The sequence below is a fragment of the Falco biarmicus genome, chromosome 8 (assembly GCF_023638135.1).
Source record: "Falco biarmicus isolate bFalBia1 chromosome 8, bFalBia1.pri, whole genome shotgun sequence".
Classification (NCBI taxonomy): Eukaryota; Metazoa; Chordata; class Aves; order Falconiformes; family Falconidae; genus Falco; species Falco biarmicus.
The window spans coordinates 1,230,251-1,258,033 of record NC_079295.1 but is presented as its reverse complement, the minus strand read 5'-3'; the positions used below and the strand labels follow the sequence as shown (position 1 = coordinate 1,258,033).

The 27,783-nt window shown below is 44.3% G+C and overlaps 3 protein-coding genes across 11 annotated transcripts; 1 reads left to right on the top strand and 2 right to left on the bottom strand.

Moving 5' to 3' along the window:
* Positions 1 to 36: 36 nt before the first annotated feature.
* CLK1 (CDC like kinase 1) lies at positions 37 to 10,229 on the bottom strand. 3 transcript variants are annotated; one of them, XM_056349716.1, is made up of 13 exons: positions 10,087 to 10,229; positions 5,357 to 5,511; positions 4,985 to 5,180; positions 3,754 to 3,844; positions 3,247 to 3,313; positions 2,336 to 2,452; positions 2,034 to 2,200; positions 1,864 to 1,958; positions 1,644 to 1,773; positions 1,429 to 1,511; positions 768 to 847; positions 459 to 549; positions 37 to 357 (listed from the first exon to the last, which is right to left on the bottom strand). In XM_056349716.1, the coding sequence occupies exons 2-13, from the start codon at positions 5,509 to 5,511 to the stop codon at positions 145 to 147; spliced, it is 1,485 nt and encodes a 494-aa protein (XP_056205691.1). In that variant the 5' UTR covers positions 10,087 to 10,229; the 3' UTR covers positions 37 to 144. The 3 variants fall into 3 exon arrangements, with proteins under 3 accessions (XP_056205691.1, XP_056205690.1, XP_056205692.1); XM_056349715.1 differs by lacking the exon at positions 10,087 to 10,229 and adding an exon at positions 6,222 to 6,331; XM_056349717.1 differs by lacking the exon at positions 10,087 to 10,229 and adding an exon at positions 6,276 to 6,297.
* A 144-nt stretch (positions 10,230 to 10,373) lies between these two features.
* PPIL3 (peptidylprolyl isomerase like 3) lies at positions 10,374 to 16,689 on the bottom strand. Of its 3 annotated transcripts, XM_056349738.1 has the most exons (8): positions 16,615 to 16,678; positions 16,208 to 16,269; positions 15,823 to 15,870; positions 14,547 to 14,621; positions 13,666 to 13,759; positions 12,934 to 13,001; positions 12,355 to 12,473; positions 10,374 to 10,784 (listed from the first exon to the last, which is right to left on the bottom strand). In XM_056349738.1, exons 3-8 carry the CDS (start codon positions 15,823 to 15,825, stop codon positions 10,658 to 10,660), a joined length of 486 nt encoding a protein of 161 aa, XP_056205713.1. In that variant the 5' UTR covers positions 15,826 to 15,870; positions 16,208 to 16,269; positions 16,615 to 16,678; the 3' UTR covers positions 10,374 to 10,657. The 3 variants fall into 3 exon arrangements, with proteins under 3 accessions (XP_056205713.1, XP_056205715.1, XP_056205714.1); XM_056349740.1 differs by lacking the exon at positions 16,208 to 16,269 and having other exon boundaries at positions 16,615 to 16,689; XM_056349739.1 differs by lacking the exon at positions 16,615 to 16,678 and having other exon boundaries at positions 16,208 to 16,382.
* A 166-nt stretch (positions 16,690 to 16,855) lies between these two features.
* NIF3L1 (NGG1 interacting factor 3 like 1) lies at positions 16,856 to 27,616 on the top strand. Of its 5 annotated transcripts, none has more exons than XM_056349735.1 (6): positions 16,856 to 17,403; positions 18,128 to 18,293; positions 18,741 to 18,867; positions 19,244 to 19,382; positions 20,722 to 20,805; positions 27,450 to 27,616. In XM_056349735.1, the coding sequence occupies exons 1-6, from the start codon at positions 16,980 to 16,982 to the stop codon at positions 27,512 to 27,514; spliced, it is 1,005 nt and encodes a 334-aa protein (XP_056205710.1). In that variant the 5' UTR covers positions 16,856 to 16,979; the 3' UTR covers positions 27,515 to 27,616. The 5 variants fall into 5 exon arrangements, with proteins under 5 accessions (XP_056205710.1, XP_056205708.1, XP_056205709.1 ...); XM_056349733.1 differs by lacking the exon at positions 27,450 to 27,616 and adding an exon at positions 26,581 to 27,180; XM_056349734.1 differs by lacking the exon at positions 27,450 to 27,616 and adding an exon at positions 23,785 to 23,929.
* Positions 27,617 to 27,783: the final 167 nt, after the last annotated feature.

Below are 27,783 nucleotides of genomic sequence, written 5' to 3'. Positions count from 1 at the left end.
CTGTGTTTGCTGAGCAAATGTAACCAGGTGCATCACTACCTTTTTCTTAAATAAGTTTTATGCCAGCAGCTGGATTTAACTTCAGTATCCAAAGAGTTACAATACAAAATAAGGCTCTTACAAAATAAGTGCACAATAAATATTTTAACACTTTTTGTGTTTCTTTGGTGTGCTGACATCTGTGTCAGCCTGTTCCGCTGCAGGAGACAGCGCCCTTTTTCGCTGTTTCAGGGGGGAGAAGAAAGGATGTTTCAGGGCTTCTTCAAGAGTGATGCGCTTGGCTGGATCATACTCAAGCATCTTCTGAATGAGGTCAAAGAGGTTCTCGTGGTCAGAATCATGGCAGGTCATTAATTCCTTCATGAAGAAAACAACAAAATGCATTTATTTTTTAATTTTACCTTTAACTGCACCTAAAGCTCCTCTTCCCCAAAAGCATTTTCCTTCTGTCAGCCTACCTTCAGTGGCTTACAGCGCCTTGCGACGTATCTGCCAGCAGAGCTGTGCTCATCCCAGTCCAGCCGGTCATGACGGAAATACTTGCGTTTCCTTAAACAGACCACAGTTTGTTACTCAGAGATTCTGTTCTGTCCCTTCAATAGAAGTTTATTAGCATGTTCCTTCACAGCTTGGGAACGCTCCTCAAGAGTGGACAGCTTGTTAAATAAAGCAAAAGGATGAATCTGAGCTTATTAAACTTAAAAAATGTGCTACTAAACCAAATCTGAGAGTATTTATAGCAGTCCAGTATGGAAAACCATAATTACCTGGTTTTCTTTATCATATGATTTGGCAAGGGCCCCAGTATTTGCTCCATCATTGCCAGGTGTTCTTTGCTGTCATGGGTCTGCAGGGAAATCAAGACAAAGTTGTAGTAACTTCTAACAGTGAGCAACCACCACACCCTGGCCTTGCTTCATTTTTGACTGTACTCTGCAAAGAGTAATCAATTTCAGATCAAGGAAAGAAGAGAGGCTGTAGTCATCAGTTCCTGAAATAAGTTACAACATACTGGAGGTTTTTTTCCCTTGGCCCTACCTTTTCTTTCTTTGCTAATAAATTTTGAGTTGCAGCAATACGGTCAAGATGACCAAATTCAGGTATTTTGAGTAGTGTTTGCTGGTGGTGACAGATAAAGCTGCATCTGTTACTAGTGTGTAAATTACTGTAAGTTACAAATGCTAACGGGGTGATCCTTCCTGTCAAGCTGCTGCCAAAATGTTTACTGAAATGAACCTGTAGGCACCTGCTGAGAAAGTTCCTTTGGGCCTGCGTCTTCTGTTCTCTTCAACTCAGCATTACAGAGAAATGCAGCTGAATTTCCTGCACAGACCATTCCCCTTAGTCCCCCCCCTCTCCATAGCAGATTTTCACCAACCTGAGGAGCATTACACATGCTGTGTCATTTTGAGGTTCACTGTTACCTACTGGAAATACTGTGAATCCCAGGTAGTACTCTATGAGGATGCATCCTATGCTCCAGACATCGCATGGCTGTGACCATCCCAGTGCTGTGAAAAAGATCCATGTTTGTACTAGACTGCGAACAGTTCAAGCAAGACGCACAACACTTCTGTGGCACGCTTCAATGGCACACAAAAGCATCTCGGGTGAAAAGATCAGCCTAAGAGGCTGCTACTGACCTAGGATCACTTCAGGAGCTCTGTAATGTCTTGTAGACACCAAGGTGCTGTGATACTCGTCATCGTACGTTGCGCTCCCGAAGTCCACAACTTTGATGTCTGGATTTTTTAGTGTGCGTTCATCGCATTTCTGAAATGAAACGCAGTAAGATAGATGCAAGTGACCAAATACACCCAGATAGTGGCTGAGGGGGAGGTGGGGAAGAGGACAGCAATTTACCAGTTTGGGGTTATACTCTTCTACGTAGTCAGATTTCACAAATAAAATGTTTTCTGGTTTGAGATCTGTATGTGTCAGCTTGTTCAAATGCAAAACTGCGAGGTAACAAGAGAAGAGTTAGCCAGTTCCACAAAGCGCATTTAACAAAGCAAGGAAAGAAACATACTTACAGTTCACAGATTTGCAGATCTGATACGCCATCTGTCTAATGTGGTCCAGCCGAAACGGCAGAAAGCCATTCTCTTTAATAAAGTCATAGGTGCTGAGCCCCAGTAGCTCAAAAACAATGCAAACATGTCCATAGTACTCAAACCATTCTAACATCTGGACACAGCGACTGCAAAAGCAGGAAAATGCATGAATTGCAACAGGAAGTTGCATAATGCTGAGCTACGTACGACACACGTTACAGAAGGCGATGTCACAGAACTTCTAAAGCCAAAACAAAGTACAGTCAGCTTTATACACTTACTACGTATTGTTGGGATCAGATGCATTTAAATGTGCCAGTACTTGTATTTCTGCATGAGCGGCTTCGGAGTACCTATCAACATTTTTTACAATTTTCACAGCTACATGTCTGCCTTCCCTGCAAAGACAGGTTTCAACAGTCATTAGAACAATGAGTAGTTTTAACTAATGATGTTCAGTAATCACTATATACATTGTTTAAAAGGGCAGCAACCTTACCAGGAAAAGGTCGGGGGGGTGTTTTAAGTACATACTGATGTGATATAACCAAGGTTCGTCAATGCACAAACAGAACTAAAATTTAATCTTTACATTTTTGAAAACATACTTGATGATACCTTATATATATTAGTATTACTCTCACAGGTTAAAAGCCCCATTTACCTCCCCTTTCTATTTACATGTACTGGGCTAATACTGGAGTAACTTCCACACCTCCACACCTCACAGCACAACACGACTGTCAAAAATGACAAGCCGCCTTCAGCCGCTCCAGCAGCACAAACTGAGGTGTCGGATACCCTGTGCAGTGACTACAAAGACAGCCTAGCTTCACACCGTTCTGCACGCAGTGAAACTGCCGTCCAGCACGAAATCCCTTTATTTGCAATATAGTTGCTGCTAGAACCCAAATGGCACAGCACCGTCAGAGATACTTTTAAGGCAAGCCACGGGAGGTCAAGAGACTGTACTGACTGTACAGACTGGGGGTGGTACAGACCCCAGGACCGCCCAGTGTTGGGGGTGCAGCTTCACCCCACGCTGTCTAGGCCACCCCCTCCCCATCAGCCCTTGACCTCTACCAGGCCAGGGGGCACCTGCAAAACCTGATACAATCCAAAAGCACTTCATGAACAACACTATGGTAGCAGCGGTAAGAAGAGTTACACGTGTTTTTAATTAAAGACTTACATTTTGTGATCAATGCATTCCACTACTTTTCCAAAAGCTCCTTCACCCAAAGTAGCAACGATCTCATCTATAAAGACAAGAACTCTCAGTCACAGAAGCTGTGAAGTTACTCAGGTATTTTTTTTTAAAAAAAGCAAACAAACAAAACCAAAACAAACAAAAAGATGAAGGACTATCACTGAAGCTATTCTAGACTGTGCTGCTTTAACTTGTCAATGTCTAGTTTGAGAGGTGTTGCTGGACAACTCTCATCAAGGTACATTTACAGGCATCTCGTTCTAGTAGGTTCATTAACTTCATTTACTACTTGGGGGGGGCAGGGGGGCAGGGCGAGGGAAAAAGAAAAAAGGAGTATGTTTAAGTTCTACAGAAGAAGAGTAACAATCCCCACCCCCAAACAAAACAAGTCAAGACAGAAAGAAAAGACTTCCAAAGCCCCCTCACATCTTATGCTAAAAGAACTTATTCTATCTGAAAAGTTAATAGATTTTGAAAAATATTCTATACATCTTGCACTTAGTACGTCTCCACTCTGACAGATCAGGTGACCCTCCTCATCATCCTCTACACTCCTGGATCTTTTCCTTCGATGACTCTTCTGGAACGGCACCAAGATCGTCCAGCCAATCAATAAACCCGAGTGAATTCAGGTCAGAATACGAAATTCATTCAGCGGGGAGATATTCAGGCATTCAGATACACGCCAGGCCACAAACAGTTGGCAGGAGCAATTTCAAATTCAGTCCCCGGAAATTCACAGGGCACATAGTTTATGTTACAGGAGAAAAACATGGCAAGGAACAGATTTTCAGATGAGATACTCAAAAGTGGCAAGGCAACAAAAAAATTACAACACAATTGTTTTTCTTTTAGAAGATTGGTTCACTGTATTTTACTCTAGGATTTCAGTGCCCGTATTTTCTTTTTTTAAAGCAAAAGGATTTAATAATTATCTTTTTTATATGTATGTATGTATGTATATATATAAAATAGCCTTGTGGCCAAATTAAAATACCCACGTTAAGTAATTGAGATTACATCATTGGTCGGAGTATTTCATACAAATCTTTTTTTTAAAAAATCATAAACAGCTTATACATTTACTTTAGGCTGTCTAAGCCAAAGGTCTTAAAACTATAAACCCTATCTTCAGCTTTTTTAAGAGTTAACATATATTTAACAAAGATCAGAAAAAATGCCCTGTTAGTGGGCAGGTATCATACATAACTGATTCCACAGATTTTTTCAGTGATACTTAACACATCTTACTGTATAAATAAAAAAAATAAGAATAGTAAGAACCTGACACTACCTCCTTGCTATTTCAGTGATACTTAGTCAAAAGCCGGTTTAAAAACTTGTGCTTGAATTTTTCAAGTAGGGCTGAAATAAATGCTTCTTGTAAGAAAAATTTTGAAAGCATCAAAGTGATGCCTGTATTTCAAGTACTCCAATTGATGGTTACGATCGATTGATCTGCTCAAATACACCCAATGAACGTATCGCAAGGCTATGTTCTGTGGTACCACAAGCATACCCGCCAACTACGTTTTCACTGAAGGAAATGAAATCCTAGCATAAAGAATTTATCTACTAGCACTAGCTAAAGGAATAAACTATCAATATTATTGACAGAATACCCCAAACCCCCACACTCAATTACTACCACCCAGATAAGAAACTATCTTCTTAAAATAATAATTAAAAAAATTTCCTAAATTAAAATTGGTCACACCACCTGTGAACGATGATGATGACAGGTAGTGTGATGTGTCTTGTATTTCATTTTGTAACTACTCGTCCCACTACGACCTGATGATTTGCTACTGTGATGCCCCATATCGCATCCTTGATTGTACTCGTTTCTGTATTCTTCAACATAGCGTCGTTCACGATGGTCTCTCTCATTTATAGATTTGGTTTCTGAACGTGTACTAGAAACAAAGGACCAAATAAACTTTATTAAAATAATCCTAGTACCCCTATAAGACGGCTTTTTGTTTTAAGCTGTAAGACACCTCCGAATACATTATCAGATGACCTGATGAGAATAACAGAAATCTTAAAAACATGTGTTTGCTGGCATCAGAAATCAAAAAGTTATAGTTACCTGTCAGGAAGCTGGGGAAGATCCTGTTTGCAGTGCCTGTTCTCCTGTGCACGACTGACCGATCTCCGACCCGTATCGGCACTATTGCACCTTCTGTGGTCCGGGCTCTCCCTGTTACCCCAGCCGGGATAGACAGTTCGCCTGGAATGCCGCATCTGTGACAAGGATGTTTTGCTCTTTGAATTATACCCCACAGACAAACGGTTCATTTTCAAAGCCATTAGTTGACAAATTGACACTACAACGAAGGCTGCGTTTTTCCTCAAATACCCGATTGTCGCTTTTCCTCTGCTCGTTCCACCACGCTATTTTTTACACCGCGAGCTTCTCCAGCTCGGTTCCCGCCAAGGGCGCACGGGTCAGCAGCCCGCTCCGTACCGAGGGCCTCACAGCCGCCGCGCCCGGCGCCCCGCGCTCCCGCCTCGTACGGCCCCCGGCCCCGCCCCGTGCGGCGGCCAGCGCCAGGCCGCGGGGCTCCCGCGCGCCCCGCCCCGCCCCGCCCCGCATCTCGCTCCGCAAGGCACGTAACGTGCTGCGCGCGCCCCCGGGGGCGCCTCCCAGCCCCGCGCCGATCGCAGCTGCTGGGCGCTCCCGTTCCCGCACGCCCCCCGCCCCCCGCCGCAGCCGCGAAGCCATTTTCTCCCCGCGCGCAGCAAGGCGCAGGCAGAGAACATGGCGGCCGCCCGGCGGCAGGAGCGCCCCGGCCGCGCCGCCCGCCTGCTCCGGCGGCGACGGGACGGGACGAGCCGCCGGCCGCCCCCCACCGGCGGCAGAGAGCGCTCGTGCCCCCGCACCGGGCGGCGCCCCTCGCCCCGCTCCGCTCGGCCCGGCGGCACGGGGCCGCAACAAGCGCGCGGCGCCCCACCTCCACCTCCGCGCCCGGAGGCCGCCGCCGCCGGCCCCGACCGCCGCCCCTCACCCCGCAACCCGCCACAAAATGGCGTTGCCAGGAACGTTCTGGAGCGCGCTGTCGCGTCACAGAGGCGCGTCCGCGGCGTCACCGGGAGGGCGGGGCCGCCAGCGCAGCGCAGCCCTGCCCGCGCCCTGGGGCCCAGCCCTCGGCAGCGGCACCGCACGGCCCTCGCCCCCGGCGCGGCTGCCCCAGCGGGCTGCGCGGGGCTGGGCTGTGTCGGGGGCCAGACGCCGGCCCGCCGTGCCGCCGCTGTTCGCCCTGGGGGATGGAGCACCTCACCCCGTGCTTCCCCGCAGGAGCGGCGAGAGGCTTCCAAAGCACGTAGTCGGCTGTAAATCAATAGAGCTTTAAAGGGCCACATGTGACTAAATTTCTTTGTAAATCACCGGCATTAAAAAAATCCAAATGGTTGAATGCCATTTGTCGTGTCATCTCATGTCCTGCCCTCCTGTGTTTTTTCCCCCATGTCTTGTATCTTTTACTAGCTCCCAGTCATGTTTTCAGATCTAAAACAGAACATAAATAAAACCAGACTAAACGCGACTCTTCAACCAAGCGCACATGTTACCAAAACCTCGGAATGAAGAACTTATCGACCCCAATGTGATGTAGATAAGCAGACACTTCTTTATTGACGGCCGGGTGCGTGAGCGAGTCCTCTCAACACACACCAAGCTTCAAAATCAGACACCATATATAGAACTTATTCACGCATATTCAATTAAGTATTCATGCATAATCATAGTATTTCCCGAAAATCATTAACATACTCTCCTCCCATATCCGATTCTGCGCAGTAAAGGTTAGAAAGGTCCGGAAATGGGTCTGGGGTACGATTTGGGTAGGTGGTATGTGAGTCGGTGGTCGCGATCTCCCCCTGCCGGAATTACCTGCCACTAAAGTTCACGATTTCTTGGCAGGTAACCACAAGCTGTGCCAGTCGACTCTCCCCAGTTCCCATTAATCCTATATTCTGACATTTCAATACACTTCCTACATACGGAAGACTAGTTAACTACAGAGAAACCTTTCAAACCCTAAATTTATTACCTAAGTTTTAAACACTGATTCTAGCCCCTTCTTCTGGCCTTGGTACGGGACTGTACAAAGGATTTCATAATAGCTTTTACTGTGCAACTATAAGTTTCATTAAAATGTTTCTTATCCCTCTATATTTCTATTAAAAATGATTTTATAAAATCAAATAAATTCAATCAATCTTAACTTATTAGCAATCTGTAACACACAGACCAGCCTTCTACACCCACAGAATGAAGAAAAACCAAGCTGCGGACCCTCCCGCAACACTACCGCCCTGCTGCTCACCACCCTGTCGCAGCTGCCCGTGCCACGCCACAGCCACCAGCCACCAGCTCACTCAGATGCAGCTCGAGCCTGCCAGCTGCCTCCAGGCTGTCACCTCTGCCGCCAGCACCACACATTATGCCTGAAGGTCGGCTCCCCAAAAACCCACAGTAAGCAAACATCTCACGTGCACTCCAATTCATGTGGGAAAAGAGCACCCAAGGGTACAGCAGTTCTGAAACACTGCAACAGCCTATACACATCAGTTCCCCCTACAACCCAATGATTTTTTTTTTATTCTGGGAAGGATTAAACCTACTGAAACACTTCCATCCCTGATGAATGACCCTCCTCTCTCTTTGTGCTGTTTTTAAAATCTGTTTCGCCACCTGGCCCTCTGATCAATGTACCTACATTACAACTGCAAGTTTGACACTGCCCATAGATAACGCACCATTATTTTCTTTTTGCCCATTGCTCTCCAGTTGAGATCAAGTACTGCTCCCACCAAAATGTATTTCAAACACTAGCCTTACCTATGTTTTTTCTAATGCCTGCAGAGGTCCGAGAATCTAGAACATACATGACGAGACCCTCCATCGCAGTCATAACGCAGGATTGTTGTGTTAACGTACACAGTTTTCTTTGCATGGGTAGATTTATTTTGCCAGCTCACCTTGTGGCTCTAGTGTTTGTGATAAAGGGCCAAACTGATGGAAGCAAACAGAGGATTTCACCAAGCACAAGCCAACACCACCAAGAGCAGTACTCTGCAACACTTTTGCTACTGGAAGGATTATACACATCACCAGAACTACCTTGCATGTATGCTGTACCCAGTGACTGCCCACAAAAAAAATCACATACTTGTGCAGCTGGGTTACTTCCTACTCTGTTTTGCTTTCTCTTCAACAAGGGCGTGGGACCAACCCCACCATTATTTTTCCTGTTGTATTCCAGGTTGTCAAGGAGATCCTGGGAGAGGTTCAGAGCCACAAACAGGAAAATAGGCATAACAATTTTTAGAAGTTGGGATGTAATCCTGTCCCATAAGATCACTCTCCTTTCATTACACAGCCTTAGATAAAAAAAGAAAGCATCTAAATTTAATGTGTCCTCCAGAGAGCAAATTGCATGGTGTCCCTGTATTTCACACATTGTATGTAATAACCTTCTTTTTGTAGAGAGGAAAAACCCAAATAGACCTGAAACTGTTCCCAGTTCAGTGCTAGATGTCAACATTTAAAAGTATTGGTTCCTTTGCATTGTAGGACAGTTTCCAGTATGTCCTTCTGCACAGAAGTGTCAATGTAACAGTTAAACACGCAGTTGCATGTTTCCGTCTACTTGCTCATTCCACTGGTTATATGGAATAGACAGAAAGCACAGAGATCAAGTAGTTAAATCCTTTACTTAACTGACTGAAGTATTATGGTAAAATGTATTAAGTTTGGAGCAAGGGCTGGGAGCTTTCAGCAACACTCCACGCAGAACACAGAAACTTTGTCCCAGAGAGAGTACTAACTAACTGCTCACTAAAGCCTCAGTAACCTGTACCCGGCGTACCTTCGCCCTTCTCTTGCAAATAAGTTCCCCTCTTTATTTTAAGCAGCGAAGTCTCAAGATGGGAAATATTTGTCTAAAGCAGACGGCAAGTCAGCTGGACCTGGACCTCCCCAGGATTACAAGGCATATATATGAGAACGGACTTCGCTAAGTGATGTTGACAGAGTCCAGAGAGGATTGGGGGAAGAAGTCCAGAATGGTATGAGGTGGATGCAGGAACTGTGGGTACTCTCTCCTGTTTGTCTCTCTCAGGCACAGTTGGGACTAGAAACATATCCTCTCATCTCTACGTATTGTAGTCAAAGTGAACCTCTGTGAAAACGCATAGATTTTTTCCTGCCTTACGAATATAAACTGATACCCAAATGCATTTTTTTCTTAAATTTGCAACAAAGAGAACATTCTTCTTTTCCCAGTACACCCAAAGTGGAGAACGGCTTTTTTGAAGTGTACAAATCACTCTGTTTTCCCTGCCTATGCCAGTTTATTTTATGCTTAGACTTGAGCATAGGATCACACACGTGTATGTAGATATACACGCACGCATTACGTATGCATGCATTCTATTCTTCCTTTTGACCGGTCAATAATCGGTATCTCTGTACCTCCTTGCAAGCTTTCTTATTTGAGTCCAACGATATCTGGTCTCAAACAAAGACCAAACAACGTACCTCTCTCGTTTGTTCAACATCATCGTGGCCACAGTATCTTTTATTATTTTGGGTACACCAGGATATTCTTGATTAGAAGTCTGACCACAGTCTTTTTGTCACTACTTTTTGGTGTGTTTACCCCCTATTGTTTGTGCAATAAAGTGATGAAAAACAACTTACAGTAAAACCATGGTTACCTGGTCTTGATCAACAGCTATGTTAAAGACACAAACACTTACTCTTTCATACCAAAAGCACTGCACCAGCGGCAGAAGCGAGTGTTTCTGACATACCTTTCGGGAAGGCTGAAGAGGTTACCATTCCACCACAGCAGTACAAGAGCAAGCACTCCTCTAAACATGGTCTTTAATCCTCTAGGAGAGAAAGGTTTCATCTATCTATGACACTGCTCCTCTCACCTAGGGGAAAAAATTGTATATCATACTTGGTTTTCTAAAAAAACCCAGGAAAGTAAGGAAGGTTAGGATTTACATGAGAAAGTTCCAGAAAACTGGTAGTATGAAATTGTAGCAAAGGACATTGTTTCAACACAGTATCACTAAGACAGATAAGGCAGAAAAAGATTTGCCAAAACATATGTATTTCTGACTCTCTTCTTATTTTACAAGTATAAAAAACAATGTTAAAAAACCCAAATCCTGGAAGATGCTCTGGAAAAACTGGCTTGTAAAGCACAAGACTCCTCTGTGACAGCTCCCAAACAATGCCAACACCTGAAAATCCTGCATTCAGTGAGCGAAGATATGATCCGGCTCAAGCAATCCTTCTTAACGACACTTTAAACCCCACACCCCAGCAGTTGGTCTGACCAGTCTCTAAAGAATGTGCTGAGGCACTCTGTGGCTACAGAGCAAAAGGGTTGGCATGAATTGTAATATCTTTAATGTGAACATCATTAAGAGGTCGGTAGGTTTTCTCATTCACAGGCAGCTTCTCCAGCTCATCCAGGGTCTCCAAGCCATCAATAACTCTGGAAGAAAAGCAGAAGTGCTAGGAATCTCCTAATAACGACGTAAATTTCACAACTGAGATAGTTCAAAGCTCTTTACCGTTAAGTATCATAGAACGAAGACTTTGCAAGCAAATGATACAAATAAGACAGCCAAAACAATATATACGGTATATAACATGTTTTCAAAGGAAATATTAAGCATCCATTCCAGATTCTGATAGAAAGTACAAATAATTCCCCCTGACCTGACAATACCGTATTTTATACCAGCCATAGCTGTATAAAGACCCTGGCTGCACTTCCTGGCAGGCAGGGCTGACCAGCCATAGGATAGGTGAGATTGTAATTTCTAACCTTCTGACTCAAAGGCAAGACTGGACAGAATAAGTAGTAACTGTGTAAATCTAATGGCACAAACATGTTTAGGCTTTCGGATTTCCTATTCAGGTGGAAGAAGTGGCAAGAGAGATTGTTCTAATGAACCTCTCACTTTTTGTTTAAATAACTAGCTCTGGTAAAACTTGGCAGTTTATTCCCCAGTAACGGACTTGGCAGAAAACATCTGCTGTTCACTGTTCAACTCAGTCACATTCATCAACTCTTTGAATCTAGGATGCCGGGTCGTGGGCCAGAAGGGGCTGCACATGCCATTCTGCTGATTCTGCAACTGAAGCAGGAGTATCTTAAACTGCCACAGAAAAACTGGCAAAGTGCAACTGTCAGAGCCTCTACTCTTTTCTAATAAACATGTCCTAAGAGCCTCCTTTCTATCATATTTGTAAACTAACTCAGAAATGAAAGGCACATCTATACTTAGATGCCTATAAACAATACAATTGCTAGAAAATAGTATTTTCACATTTCGATAGTTTCCTTTGAATATTTAACTTAAAGGCGACTTTTTCTCAGCAGATTCACTTCTACACTAGAGAATTCTTAACAACAAAGTGAAAGAAATTACCATGATTCTGAGATAGAAAAAGCAGCATCCGAAAGACTCAAAATTTAAAACATTTGCTTTAAGGATGATATATTTATTATCAGCAGTAACATAAGAGTGTTTTAAAATACGTGTATTAAACAACTTCATCTGATTTTATAAACTGTCAGTCCCATGAGTTTTATCTGACCAGCAGGAAGGTCCACCCAAACAGAAGCATGACCATGTCAGCACCGCACCCATCTCCATATCCAGTCCCAAATCAGATTCTTGCTTTTCGGTAAATCCTACAACTGTGTATCCAGCTATTCTGGAGTTTGCTTAAAATCGGGCTGCATCTGTTTGGGCATGGATGAAAAGGCAAGCTGGAATAACTGGGCGGGGGGATAAAAAAAGACAGAAAACAGCTCCATTCCTGAGGTGTGACTTTTGCCCGTTTCCACTGAATTCCCCACTAAGAAAAAAGGAGCAGCATTTTGGAGCACCTAATTCTGGTGACAGTGCAAGAGCATACATTTACATATACGCATCCAATATTTTAAAGCGTTTTAGAACCAGAAGCTTCTAAATTTGCATTGCATGAGCCCTGAAATATTCAGATCCCTCATACACCAACACTAAAAGGAGGCACGCAGCTGGATCACTTACTTTCCAAACACAGTGTACTTCATGTCTAGGTGCGGTTGCTTGCCATAAGTGATGAAGAACTGCGATCCATTGGTATTCGGACCATTGTTTGCCATTGAAACTACCCCACGGACACTGTGCTGAAAGAGGGGGAAAAACCTCAACCTGAATACACATCTGTGAAAGCAGGACTTTAAACTGTACAAAGTGCTCTGTGACTTAGTACTCTGCCTCAATACCATTATTAAGAACAGATCTTGGTTGCTAATACCTTCCATCACAGTCCATAACTAGCTCCACAGAATTGCTCTTACAGTGAAAAATTACTTCTTTGCCTTCTTCAGTGCATGAAAAATACTTTGTTAAAAATTCTTTCTACTTCAGTTCTCAGTGATGAAAAGCCTCAAACCTAACTTGCCAAGTACAGAAATGCCTGCTCCTATTTGAATAATAATCTTTCTGTCCCTTTACTGCAGCATTATACTTTGCTCACAATTACAAAAGAGATATTCGATACAGTACAGCACAATGCTGGTTTTCTCCAACCTGTAAAGAAAATTCATATGAAAACATAACTGCATACTGAGAGCACAGAAATACCTTTAGGTATTCACTGAATTCATCTTCAAACTTCTTGCCCCAGATGCTGTTACCTCCTTTCCCAGTGCCTGACAAAGAAGTACCACAACAGCTTACTGATTTTTGGACTGAAAAAATCCAGAGATTATGTAGTGTGGCAACATTTTACAACAAAGACCCCAGACAGCCTGTAATTTGTTTGAGGCAGGGACTGGGTTCTCATGTCTTGATACCGAGCAGAGACATAACTCTCTATAAGGTACACCTATTAGGTAGTGTAACAAAACATGACATATCCTCAAATTAAATTCAATACAAGTACAAACAGACACACAGCTGAATAAGATTCTCTCCCAAACAGCTGCCACTGTCTGGGACATTTTCCCCAAATGCTTCAGAGGGAGTGTAGCCTTTCCAGGCAGAAACCAGAGAAACCACAGTAGAAACTGCTACCTGTTCAACAGCTGCTAAGTCAGCAGAACCATTTTACTTAGTGGAAACAGCTGGAAAAACTAAAATTTGCAGAATGCTTTACTGCTGCATGAACTAGGGTAACAGCTGCTCTTCTGCAAGCTCACCACAGAAAACTAATCTCATCACAAAAAACTCTATCAACAATTTCTTTATTTTATTTTTACTTTATTTACGTTTGGGTTTAATATTCAAACTTATAATTTCTTTCTATTTCTATTATATTTATATACTATTTTTACGGACATTTTTCTACAGAGAGTCCTGGAGAGAAGAATTTACCTAATGGATCCCCTGTCTGAACCATGAAGCCTTTTATATTCCGGTGAAATACGCATCCATTGTAGTAGTTACTAGCACAAAGAGCCAGGAAATTCTAAGGAAATGAAGCAAACCATATTAACAAACAATTCAGAAACAGTACCCTTTTACTAAAACGACAGCATCGGCAAGACGAAGACTAACCCTTTTGCCTCTACATTGCACTGTGAGCATGTGAACTCCACAGAGTATTGCCACAAAATAGTCATAAATTATAGTTAATATGCTCCTTTGACACCATCACAGAGACAAAGGATTTTAAATAAAGCTTACAGCACAAAATTGTCTGACATGAGGAACAAACAAGAAGCCTGAGACATGCTCAGAAGTATCACGTCCAGTCAACATTTTTATTTTGTAAATGTAAATTTTTAATCAATAACTTCATGACTCAGCTTTCTTAGTTAAAAAGTAAATTATTTCAATTTAAGCTTAAGTTTACTGCAGAAAGGAAAAACTGGGGCCTCTGACAAACTGGGAGTGATTCTTACTCTTTTAAATTAAAATCAAATCTCTGTGCGTGTGAGCAAACCCAGGGACATCTAGGAATCCCAGGCCATGTGCCACATTTCTCCTTAGGGGCAAAGGACACTTTGGGAGATGCTGGAACCTGGAGAGAAGTGGCCCCTAACCCTATCTGGTGAGAAACAGGCTGCAGAGCTCTAGGCAGTGTGACAGCGCACAAGCTCCCCAAGCAGAACAGGCACTGTACCAGCTTAACATTAGCATTCCATTATGTGAAAAGAGGAATTGCAAAAGCCACTTCACCCCCTCTGTAGTCTTCACTATTTCTACTCCTTTGTTTCAACGTGAGGCAATACTGCTCCTGTTACTTGACTTACTTCACAAGTCTTTGGTGTACGCTCACAGAACAGTTCAATTTTAATATCTCCTACATCCGTATGCAGTGTGACAGCCTGAGCAGAAGGCAGAAAATAATAAACAAATCAGCAATGATATGCTAACAGAATCAGTTTTATTTCCCAGTCCCACCACGAACATAAGGAAGTTCCCACCATATATAACCACTGTTTCAATACATGGCCATAGGCAAGGCTACTGTCACAACCCTTCCACATATCCTGTGAAATCACCAGAAAGCTCTTGGTTTCATTTAGTTTCAGGACATACAAAGTTTGCTATGGTAATGCAGCAGCTCTGTTTCACACTGTTACACTCCAGAGAGACATTATTCATTTTCAAACTGGACCTACTCAGCCACTTAACTGCAAAGTTGAAGAACCAAGGCTGTATCTGTTTTAGACGACGGCGTGGTGCGCATACCTCACTGGTTTACAACCAGAGGAACAACTGATGCGTGTTACTTGCCTGCTGCCTTTTGAGTGGCAAGGCCAGTTCTGAATGGCACCATACATAATCTGCCTTCACAAACAAGCAAATCTACAAAATCACACACTTCTCTTAAGAACGTATAAATAACCTCCATAAAATTTAAAACTGTAGTTACCCAGCCACCTAAGCAAATCTCTCTCTGTAGGCCAAATATGTCACAGTGCTCCCACGAAAAGTGCTACGTTGCACAAAAACAATTACTGTGAGGCTATACTGGGGATGACTGTATCAGAAAACTAATCAAAATCAGCATCGCATTGATACTGGCATACTGTTCCGTAAGTATACAACTGAAGAAGAGAAGATAGTTGGCTGCGGTGTCCATGAGGATGCTATAAAAGGTGTATGCACGGTTTAAGACACACGGTCTTATCCCTGTTTCCCGATCTGCTAAACTTTCAGAAGCTTGCAAGCATAGGTTACATACACTCAAGCAGAGCTATCTGCTTGCAACTTGAATAATGCTTCTGTGGTAAAAGAATCCAAACTAGATTACGAAATATTTGTCAAGGCAGGATTAAAATTTAGGATCTCAGAACTGAAAGTGTAATTGTATTTTTGACTGATGTAAATGACCTATTTTCCTTTTCAAGGTATCTTGTTAGAAGTTTGAAATGAAAACCTAAACATTTCGTTACAAAGTCTTCACAGCAGAGTAAAACGTGTAACCGTTTGAGATGCAAAGCAGCTATTCACTTTCCATTTCAGTGAATTCTTTCCATTTCAGAAGGGATGAAAATATATAAAAAGGGTTACTGTTCTCACCATGACTGCTTATCAAAAAGCTGAGGTAGATTTGTACACAGCAATTTCCTGCAAAGAAAACATATGAAATTTGTTGGGGTTTTTTCCACAAATTTCCAAATCTTTTCAAAATCTGTTTCTAAAATATTTGTGCGGTTACATGCTTTTGCACCACACAGTTTTACAGTGCCACCCAAGTGACTGCAGATAAAGGTTTCACTCACCTTATCCAACTATGCAGCACGTAAATAACTTGGAAGAGCAAAACAGCTTACAGAAAGGGAGTGGTGACAAAAACCACCATCTTCCCAAGATGAACGGTTATACTAAGCAGTTACAACTTTTCCAAATATTATGGTTTTATAAATGACGGAAATTAACAGGCAAAAAACCCACACGCCCATACCTCCACAGAAGCGAGATCCGGAACCACCTTCTGACAGCTGCCTGCCTGCAACAGCCAGGCACCTGCATCCATGCGCAGAATTAAACTTTTTTTATCTTAGCAACGTTCTCAAGCAAAGCATTCACGCTGAGGAAAACAGAATCGCGGCTGTGTGGGATTGCACAGCGGTACACGCTAGCCCCCTCGCTAGCACCGCCGCCCTCATTCGCGCCCGGGCTGGGCCAGGCCCCTCACTGAAGCCGGGGAAGCCGCCAGCGCCGGCCCGGCCCCGCCCGCTCGAGCGCCCCAGGGGCCGCCTGCGCTCGCTGCCGCCCGCCCGCTCCCGGCAGCCCGGGACCCGCCGCTCCGCCGCGACTTCCACCCCCAACCCCACGGCTGTCGAGCGTGCGCCCCGCCCGCGTACAGACCTGCCGAGGCAGCGGCCTAGCCCCGCCACCGGCCTCGCCCCGCCACCGCGAGGCAGCGCTCCCGCGCCGGCAGGAAGAGGCGGGGCGGCCGCCCCAGCACCGCTCGCGCGGCGGAAGCGGCGCGGCCGCGCGCGGCTCCGCCTTCAGCCCCCGGCGCAGGGCGAGCGCGGCCCGGCCCCGCGGAGGCGCGCGCTTCTCCGGCGGGATCCGGCGGGCGAGGCTGAAGCCGCGTACGGCCCGAGCGGGAGCGCCGGCAGCGCCCCGGGGGAGGCCGGGCCGCGCTCCCCGCCCTGGGCGGGCGGCGCTTCAGCCGGTGAACGCCCGGGCTCGTTCCCGCCTGCTGCCGGCCCCCGGCGGAGTGCCGCATGCTGCGGGGCGCCCGCCGGCCTCTCTGCTGCGTCCGCGCCTGGGGCCGCCTGCCCTCGCGCTCCCTCATGGACCTCGGGGAGCTCGTTACAGCCCTGAACGACTTCGCGTCCCTCTCGCTGGCCGAAAGCTGGGACAACGTGGGGCTGCTGGTGGAACCGAGCCCTCCCCACGCGGTGAGCACCCTTTTCCTCACTAACGATCTCACCGAAGCGGTGATGGAGGAGGCAGTGCAGAAGAAGGCAGACCTCGTTCTTTCCTACCACCCTCCTATATTCGCGCCGCTCAAGCGAGTGACGTGGAAGACCTGGAAGGAACGGCTGGTGGTGCGAGCTCTGGAGCACAGGATCGGGATTTACTCTCCACACACAGCGTACGATGCCGTACCTCACGGAGTCAATAACTGGCTAACGAAGGGACTCGGTGAGATTCTGTTAAACAAACAAAAAAGGTTAAAATTATTCTTAAGTATGTGCTATTTTATGTGGGGACCTTCCCTCATTTCCCTTTCTTCCAGCTTTTACACTTAACGATTTCAGGGCTTTTTCTCTGCCCCCCTCCGTACTTCTAAGTACCCCACAAACACGTCTTTAGGGAATTTATCTTGGCGAGGCATACCGGACACAAACACTAGAGGACAGTTCCAGATGCATGACTGTACAATTGGCTGTAGTCAGAACCGGTGCAGCATATTTATTGGGCATCTTGGATGCAAACTTTAGGCACCTAAGTCACCACCTTTAATTTCTAAAGGGCAAGATCTCATTGTTTGCAAAGGACTTAAGGTATCTGAAAAGCTTTTAGGTTCTTACCCTGTATTGTGGCTCATAAATGAAAACAGCGATGTCTTTTCCAGCCTGATTTACAAACCAGACGCTATTTTGGTTTCATACAATTCTTAGGATAAAACGGATGGCGTTAAGAATGACAAATGTTATGTATCCATCAGCTTCTTTGCTATTTTAGTCTATTTTAGACTGTGCCTAATGGAGACAACAGAGCAGCAAGTCCTCAGTCCTGATAAGGGAAAATGGATTCAAGTGCAGCATTTGCATCTTTTTGTTGCATCTCTTTAGGATATGTGCTAAATCAGTATTAGGACACTTACCAAGCTTTATAAAACTGCAGTCTTGTACTTTTTTCTCAGGTGCCTGTACTTCCGTCCCACTGCATCCATCAATGGCGCCAAGCTATCCAGCTGAGGGCAGTCACCGGGTAGAATTCTGCACAGACAACACTGAGCATCTGGACATGGTGCTGGCCAAAATCAAAGACATCCAAGAGATCTTCTGTCTCACCACTCTCCCTGCCAGGTATCTGCTTCACTCTCTTAATGTTGGATTCTTTCTGTCATTTGACACACTAAGTCGCTGGAATGGTATTTTACTGTTGCAGTCACTTTATTTCTCTGTGTGTTGCTGTTGTTTCTTTTCAGCAACAGATCTAGAAATGCAGGGAATAATCATCCCTTTCTGATCAGTCTTTGTCATACTAAATGGTAACAGGAACTCAGTACAGCATCACGTAGATTAGGGGTAGTAAGGAAGAGTATTAACAGGAAATTTGATGAGGACAGTGGAGTTAAATTCCCCTAGGTTCCTTTCCTCCAAGAACCTAGACTAGACTAGGCTATTACAATGCTTTCTTTTTTCTTTCTCTGTGGTAGAATAGCCACTGGGATGGAATAACTTTGTTTATATTAATACAATGCTGAAATTTTATCTAGTTTCTTAGGAAGCACCAAGCATATCTTTCCTCAGGGTTGATGGTGAGGAGCAAACACGAGTCAGTTTGAATTGCTCTCAGAAAGCACTGTTGGAGGTGGTGGCATTATTGTCCCAGAACAGCCTTCTTTATCGCAAGACCGAGATTCTCCTATTACAAAAGGTAATATAATCATATATTACATCCAGTGAATGTATTGCGTGTGTGACCCAAGTGCCCCAAATGCTGGAATCCAGTAGTCAGTAGCATCACAGGTTTTCTATGCTACCCCATCAGTGCTCTGAAATACTGGCCTGTGGGGATTTGAAGCCACGCACCTTTTCCAGAACAATGCAGCAAATAGCTGTGTGGCCTGTACTAACTTTTGAATCAATTCCAATAGCTAGTATACTTAGTATGTTATATTCGAGATGTATTTTTTTTGTAAAGTTCAGAGCCATTCCTGAATGCCCAGCATACTCATCTTTGTACAGTATGAAAAACAATGCAAACTTCTGGGGTCAGCTTTCTCACAGTAATTTTAAATTTTTTTTTTCAGCCTCTTCTTCCCCATAATGGTATGGGACGTCTGTGCACACTGAGCGAGCCAGTCTCCTTGTCAGACATAATTGAGCGTATCAAAAGCCACCTAAAATTACCCCACATCCGCTTAGCCGTGGGAGCGAGCAAGACACTAGGTAAACAGGCCTTCAAGTGAGACTGTCCATTAGAACTAGTATTCCAGGAAGCCAAGGGGCGTGAGTGGGTACATGAGTGTGTGAAATACTGCTGCCTTGGATGTGTTTACTTCCAGGTAGTGTGAAGCACTGTTAAGAAACAGCATTTTAGAATTTACATGATAAAATCACGCAAAAAGAATCTCATCTTTATTTTTAACTGGAAGTTCTATATTATGCTGGTTATCACTGCGGAGCAGGGAGAGCGTAAGTTGAATATGAGACGTACTTTTTCATAATTTGTGTAACGACTAAGATTCCCCCACCAGATATCAGACACAAATGCGTACCATTTCACTGTACACTCCCTTTTGCAACTGAATGTTAAATTTCAAAGCATCTTAAAACAGTAAGACACTTCATGGTATCCTTATGAACATACAACTAGACATGTTTTGATGCAAGAGAAATAGTGGCAAGGAAGGTGAACTATCCTAGTACAAACAGTGGGTCACTAGTAAAACGTGGAACAAGCATCCTCTTATGCCTGTTACCTATCCTAATGTCCAGGAAGCACAACTATTAGTATTTTTGAGAGCAAATGTTGAGAACTCTTCAGAGCTTATGAGACAGAAGTCTTTTTAGAAGCCTCTGACACTATCAGTTGCACTAAAAAAACCCCCAAACTATTTTGAAGCCTCTCATTGTGGTGCAGGATTGTAGTGGTGTGACTCCACTTAAATTATCAGCAGTAATTACATGGCAATATACTGTAAAACCTTAACAGATATTTGAAACTCTGTTGTGTGTCCCCTCACTAGTGAAGTAATATATATGAAGAATTAAATTTCCTGTCACCATCGCATGTGTAATAGCTTAGAATCAGCAATAATAGCAAATGGGCAGATTTTTAATGGCATGGACCAGCTCTCAGCTTGCACCAGGACTGGCCACTTGAGAGCTAAAAGTTAGGAACTAGTGTATCTCAGAGGCAAAACACTGCCTTAAGTGGCATCATTAGTTGGAAAACTGGAACATGAGGGTCCTGGAAAGAGTAGCAGCCTATTAAAGGGTTCAGAAACCTAAGTTAACACCTCACCAGGAGTGACTACCTAGCAGCCAGCCTCTGTGCTGTCGTTTTCTGCAAACCTTCTACCCCTTGAAGAAAAAAAATCTACACGTCTATTTTTGTTATAGGCCTATGACTCTTTCAAACTGACAGATGTGTCTTTTCCTCCAGCAAATTTACACTGAGCCTAAAATCAAGGTAGTAGTTACTGCAAAACAATTTAACAGCAATACTGACACGAGGGCTGAGCACAGGGAAGGGAGTTTAACTGTGGCACCTTGCATCCTGCAGAATCACCAGTGAGGAAAGCTGCTCTGTGTGCTGGTTCTGGGAGCAGCATCCTGAAGGGAACAGAAGCTGACCTCTATCTCACAGGTAAAATACTATGTCGCTGTTTTGTTACCTTTATAAAAATAGTCACTAGGGGGAAAAAAAAGCAGGAGGGGGGGAGAAAGGAGAAAAAAAAAAAAAAAAAGTTGACTGGCTGTTGAAAGATTTGGCCAGAAAGAATTACCTGCCATCATCGAGAAACAAGCAGTTAGTTATTGGAATGATAAAAGAGTAACATTACAGTAGAGAGAACGTGGATCGATGGCTGCATGGCATAGTGAAGGTTATTTGAATGAAAGCATGGCTATACGTGCATTATTCCAGCACAAAATCGGTGTTGATGGCAGGCTATCGCAACCTTCAGTGTGTTTCTCTTTTGGCGAGATAAGAGTTCAGTTCCCTACAGAATTCCTTCATGGAAAATGGAATATAATGTAGTCTACAGAATCTTCCAAAGGAATGCCATGGTGTATCTGACCAAGGAGACACTTGGTTCATTATCCTCTTTCCTGACAATGGGACAGCTACTCCTTACAGCTTGCCAACAATGTGAAGGCTGCCTTGCATTCTGTAATACTTAATTCAGGCAAGTTCTTTGGTAAGGCATGCCCCATCTCCCCCTTGCATACAGCCCTGCAGAGCTGACCCTCAGACAGCTTCTTCGCAAGGCTTCCCAACTGCTATCCTCCGTCACAGCAATGCACGACACCCACGGTCTGCTTCCAAACCACTGCATACTCTTTATTTCCTGCCCAAAGTGGTAGAATCTACCACTATTTGAGGGCAAGGAATTTCTGAGGTTTTGTCTCAAGTTACACATGGGACGTCAGCTGGATGTCCTTCAAGGGGAACGGGAGCAGAAGCATTACATATTCTTATACCAAGCAGATGGTGTTGCATTCTCCCTTATGGGAGATAATCCTGTTACGTCTTCCCAGCTTGTAGCTAAGGTTCTGCATACGTTACAAAAAAACCTGGTTACCTAAACTGTACTGTTGGCGATCTACATGGCGTTTCTTTCTCAAAATGGCAGGAGAGATGTCCCACCATGATGTTCTGGATGCAGTTGCCAATGGGATAAGTGTTATTCTGTGTGAGCACAGCAACACTGAGCGAGGCTTCTTGTCAGAGTTGCGTGACATGCTAGCTGTCCACCTACAGAACAAAATCAACATAATCGTGTCTGAGAAGGATAGAGATCCCCTCCAGGTAGCATAGGAAACAAAAACAGTGGGGAGAGAATTCTGTCAAGAATTTCATGGTATCTTGCACAGACCTATCCAACTGCAAGCTTAATAGAGATGCTCTGAACTGGATCAGTACAGAATGATTGTATTGTATGTTCCCTCAAAGTCTGGGATATGTTTTGTCATCTGCCAGATAAATAAATGCTTGTTTTGGGCTACAGAGGGCCGATGTACTCAATTACTGGGCTGCGCTTAAATAAGTTACTGCGTCTTGTTAGATGACTTCTCTTCTAACAAGAATTTTTGTTAGATAAATTCAGTAACCGTGATACTCAAGGATTGGTTTGGGTAAAATATAAAATCTCGATTTATCTCCAGATTTAAGCTTACACAGCAGTTCCACCTACTGCAGTTATGTTGAATCACGTCCGTACAAGTCACTGATATTTTAGCTAATAAACCTCCTGATAACAGTTTATGAAAGGGTGTGGAGCATCCATTTGCCTTAACAGTTTTATTAAAGACACCACTGGTATGCAAATAGAGACCACAATTCAGGTACTCGGTTCTAGTACTCAACTGCACAATCTACCATTAATGCAGCTTTATGGCTTGTTAATAGAGGGACTCTCAATTAAATAAAAGCTTTGGAAGGTTAAAACTCAAAACAAAGCTGTAAATGAATTTAATGTGCTTTTATTACTTTCCTTTTTAAAACAGTTTATATAACTATGACTCAATTACAGGATTACTGAAACTGAACAAGTAGCATTTTCATCACTGGTAATGCCCGGGGTTTATTTTCTTGTGGGTTGTTTTTTTAATAAAAAAACCCAACATACCACGTCTGGATTATGTGCACACCAGAGTATTTGAACAAAATTAAAATATATCCATGGCAAATTGGTAGAGAACTTGGCACCATCCTTTTCAGTTAATAAAACTGGCTCAACAAGCAATGTCTCCACCACATAATTGCCAATGTCTTGTTCCACTTACATTTAAGTGGAAAGAGAAGACTGCGGTATTACCAGAAGCTACTGAGGCTATCACAGCCTATAATGGCCACCGTTCTTAGCGGTACCATGAAGACCTCTCAGTAAGCTGAGGAACAGGAAGTAGAAGGAAATTTCTTCTTTCCCCAGTAAAGGATTGTAGAAGCGACCCCTCCAAATCAAACAGTTCTGTGTTGCTACAGAAGACATTACCCTGCTACTGCTTTAGTACATACACAGAATTCAAGACACAGAAAATGAATGCATAGATGGGGTAAATGAAATTGGGATAAAATCCTTTTCACACACACACACACCGCCCCCTGGAATCAATTCACAGTCGTTCTCTTTAGCTTGCACCACAGAATCGGCAGCAGCCAAAAAATTATTCAAACTTAACCTTCTCTTAGCAGATGTGTGGTCTCCCCTGCAGCCCTCCTCTTGGCCTGTCTGGGCATCTGGTAGTCTGCTGTTAGTGGCTGACTCTGGACTCAGGATGATTAGAGCACTTCATTAAAGTAAATTTCACATCTAGAAAACCAGATCCAGTTGCACTGAAAACGCACCATGGTATCACTGGTTATAAACACATTAGGCGGTGTCTTCCACACGTACTCAGAATGTAATTTAAACCAACATCTTGAGTTTCACAAGAACTGGGGAAAGTCAAAGGACTGCAAAATAGGATATGGCTGCTGCTTAGCTAGAATACTTTTAAAATTTTTTCCAGAACACATCTTTTTCAAGTGGCAGAGTGTTGGGGTCTGCAGACAAATTAGTTGACTTCAAAGACTTAGCCGTGTGCCGTTAAGACAGCCACAAATTGTCAGGTATGTAAACAGGGTGTGAAGAATCAGAACTTAGAACCGAACCGCAGCATACGGGCACCTACAGCAACAGCAAACAAAAACCTCTCAGGGTCTGACACCTGCACTGTCTAAGATATATAAATAGTTTGTATAATCAATAAAGGCCATTTTGTCCGAACCCAGCCACGCAGACGTAGTGTTTCCTTTCAGTCCGCCTCGACTTGCGTCACCACATTTGGTGACCCCCACATGCCTGTATGATCCCAGTAAGGGGTATCAAAAAGAGATTGTGAGACGGTGCCGATGTGACCCCGGTAAGGGGTGTCAGGAGCGATCCCGAGACCGTGACCGGCGGGTTGCTGGGGAGGCGGAGCCTGGTGAAGCGGAGGAGCGCAGCGAGCGGCTGCCAGATCCCGGGAGAACTGACACCGGTAAGGTGAGCCACCAGGGACAGCACGGGGAGTAAGTTATCTAAAGAAGATACCATGGTGCTATCTATGTGGAAATTAGTACTAGAGAAGCGTGGAATTACTTTAGATGGGCTTCGGTTAAAAAATATGTTATTGTGGGCCAAAACACATGGAGTGGAAATGTCCCCCGCGACTGCTCTTGGTGTGTCGACCTGGGACAATTTAGGATCAACACTGTCAGAAGCTCTGGAGAAAGGGGGCAAAAAGGCGTCAGGGCTTTTGCCTACATGGGGACTGCTTAGACATGTTGTAGGGAGCTTCAAAAATCCACAAGACGCAAATGGGGGCTTGCAAAATCAGCAAAATGTGACTGGGGGCTTGCAAAATCAGCAAAATGCGAGTGGAGAGTTGCAGAGTCCACAAGACGCGAGTGGGAGCTTAAAAAGTCAGCAAAATGCGAATGAGGGTACATCGTTCAAACCTCCCCTGTATCCCCCTCCAGAATACAGACAGGAGGATGAGGGGGTGGGGGAGGGGGAGAGTCCGTGTCCCTTAGCAGGCGCCACTCCCCAATGCCCCGAATCCCCTAAATCTCTCCGACTGTATCGACTTACACTCGATACCGATTCCAGTTCCGAGGACGGCAGGCAGAAACCTCGGCGGACCGAGCCCAGCCCCCCTGACCCCCCCAACGTTTGTGCCAGCCCACACTCCTGCCTCCCGCGGCCGCTCCCGCCCCGCGCCCGCCCCCTCGGCTCCGGGTGGAAATGCCGAAAACCCGGACTCGGGTCCAGCTACGCCACCGTTATCAGTCCCAGGCAGTGAAGAAGCTGGAGGTGGTAAAAATCCAGTTTCCAGTGGTACAGTAATGACGCGCGACCCTCGCCGATTTTGGCAGGCTGAGAGGTGGGGCTTTAAGAGACGGGAACTGGGATTTAGTAGAGCAGATAGGCGGAGCGCTCCTTGATCCTCCTAGCCTTCCACCGATGCACCGCACACATATCCTGTTGTATTGGGAGATGCGGCTGCTGGTAATCCTCACCTTCACACACCGTTTGCTTGGAAAGTAGTACAGGACTTGCAAAAAACTGTTTCGCAGTACAGGGTGACTGTGTTCTGTCACGCGGAAAAGCCGTCTATAATCTACTGTATTACAGCGGTTGAAATGTATTTTGCTGTTAAAACAAACAAACAAAAAACCCAAAACAAACCCAAAACAGAACAAACCACACCCTGCCCCCCCAAAAAAAAAAAAGGGAATTGTAGAATTGTACAGAACAACAGAACAGAGACAGTGGGTTGGTTTGACATTGATGATGTGCAGTTTTGGCCTTGCTTTGAATGATGTGCAGCTGAGATGCTGCAGCAAAGAGTTAAATAACTTTAAGGGAGTATGAGAAGAAACTAGGATGAGACAGAAACAAAGGAGGAATGTGATCTCGCCTCTAGAAGATAAGGAAATGGCATGAACAGTAGAGAGTAGCCTAGAGTGAACAGCACCAAGGGAAGTGTTGCATGAATTTGACTGATCACTCTAACTCTATTCATGAGCAGCTCGCTGAGTTAAGAAAAAATGTACAGGCCATAAAGATTGAGAACGGGTTAACAGACTGGCTACAGAGTTTAGGAATTACTGGATGGTTAAAAGATTTGTTTCTGCACAGGACAACGGTATTAATTGCCACTGTAATCTTTTTAATGATATTGATCTGTGTGTGGAATTGCTTTATAAGAATTATGAACAGAATAATAAAAGGGGTCTGGATCGCTCAAAAACAAAAAGGGGGATTTGTGGAATGGCTGGAAGACAACGGACATATTATGAGCAATGCAGACCAAGTAACTGCTGTAATAGCAGGCCGAAGCTGTAACAAGCTGCAGGTGTTGTGAAGGACATACGCAAGGCCAAGGGAGACAAACAAACTGTATTCGCAGAGAGGTAAGAGAGTTGGACAGAAAGATGAGAAAAAACAGGATGCCTGCACAAGGGGGGAGCAGCGGGTAGGCACCACACCGGGACCAACCTTAGGGGAGATGGGAGTGTGTGAACGAGTAGTTTTAACTGATCACCTTTTAAATAACAAAGTCTGCTTAGCGTGTGTATTTTTAGCTGGGGGTATAAATTGGTGTGAGTCTATTAATAAAGTGGCACTAACTTTAAAAAAAAAAAAAGGGGGGGGGGGGAATGAAGGGAATGACCCCAGAGGCACGATTAGAGAAAACATGTTATGTTTTGAACTTTCTGAAAATCTCTGCTGACCATACGGTGCCTCCCATTGTCCAACATTTTGTGTCAATTGGTGACAGCAGCAAAAGCATGAAGGTGTCTTAGTACGCATAAAAGACCCTCCTACCGGGCATTGGTCGGGACCGCATGAATTATTAACTTGGGGGAGAGGTGATGCTTGTGTTTCTACAGATGAAGGTCCACAATGGATGCCTGCTCGCTGTGTGCGGCCTGAGCTTAGCGTGCCGGATCGTGGGAGCGCTGCTGCCGCCAGTCAACCCAACAACTGATGTGTGGCCTCCTTACTGAACCAGTCCTTGTTTGGTGTGCCCTTCCTTGAAACTGACTTGCAGAAATTGTTGCAAGAAAGTGAATGTATGTGGGGAATGAAGAATCTTACTAAAAGCCTTGATATTTGGGATAATTGATTACCTCTGTATAATGTTAATCCAAAAGTTGATATCGTTTGCAATTTGAATGTCGATAATTGTCTTTCTGTAGATGCTAATGTAGTAGGAGGCTATGATGGGACCATGACACCTGCATAAATCAACACGTGGTAATGATGGAGTTGATTTATGGAACTGATGGGAACGTATTGCAGTGCTTCTTCTCTTATTCGAACTAACAGCAGGGAAAGCATTACAAAGTCAAATCACCTTGTTTGGTAGGCAGTTAAGAATGTGAGTCAAATTTGCCACCATTACATACAAAACAGAGCAACTATTGGCTTTTTGTTGTTGGTTCAAGGACACGGCTGTGAGGATTTGGATGGTATGTGCTGCGTGGATTTTAGGCGCCCCATTGCAGCAACATGTTACCAAAACCTGAGGAAATCTCAGCCTTTTTGGCATCCATTCACTCAATTGGCAGTATTGTTTGTTTGCTATTACCTTGGTTGCTGTCATGTTTGCAAGGGCCCTGCAGAACATGGCAAACCTGGTACTAGCTGTTCAAAAACAAAAAGGGGGAATTGTTAGGGTCTGCAGACAAATTAGTTGACTTCAAAGACTTAGCCGTGTACCTTTAAGACAGCCACAAATTGTCAGGTATGTAAACAGGGTGTGAAGAATCGGAACTTAGAACCGAACCGCAGCATACAGGCACCTACAGCAACAGCAAATAGCAAGCAAGAAGGACACAAAAACCTCTCAGGGTCTGACACCTGCACTGTCTAAGATATATAAATAGTTTGTATAAACAATAAAGGCCATTTTGTCCAAACCCAGCCACGCAGACATAGTGTTTCTTTTCAGTCCGCCTCGACTTGCGTCACCACAGCAGAGTTCTTGAACTCTACACCTAACTTGGAGAACTCAAGAAAGACACAATGCCTTGATCTGTTTTAGTGATTGTGGTGGTAGCCTAAGTGGCAATAGGCAGGATCTGATGCAT

Coding starts and splice junctions, on each gene's coding strand:
- CLK1 (XM_056349716.1), bottom strand. CDS start 5,511: ATGCGGCATTCCAGGCGAACTGTCTATCCCGGCTGGGGTAACAGGGAG. Junction 3,845..4,984: donor GTCATCATCATCGTTCACAG/GTGGTGTGACCA, acceptor GTGCCGTTCCAG/AAGAGTCATCGAAGGAAAAG. Junction 1,512..1,643: donor AGCTCCTGAAGTGATCCTAG/GTCAGTAGCAGC, acceptor TCTTTTTCACAG/CACTGGGATGGTCACAGCCA.
- PPIL3 (XM_056349740.1), bottom strand. Junction 13,760..14,546: donor GTACACCAAAGACTTGTGAA/GTAAGTCAAGTA, acceptor TCATTTCCTTAG/AATTTCCTGGCTCTTTGTGC. Junction 12,474..12,933: donor AATTCAGTGAATACCTAAAG/GTATTTCTGTGC, acceptor CCCCTCTTTCAG/CACAGTGTCCGTGGGGTAGT.
- NIF3L1 (XM_056349732.1), top strand. CDS start 16,980: ATGCTGCGGGGCGCCCGCCGGCCTCTCTGCTGCGTCCGCGCCTGGGGC. Junction 17,404..18,127: donor CTGGCTAACGAAGGGACTCG/GTGAGATTCTGT, acceptor CTTTTTTCTCAG/GTGCCTGTACTTCCGTCCCA. Junction 18,868..19,243: donor AGATTCTCCTATTACAAAAG/GTAATATAATCA, acceptor TTTTTTTTTCAG/CCTCTTCTTCCCCATAATGG.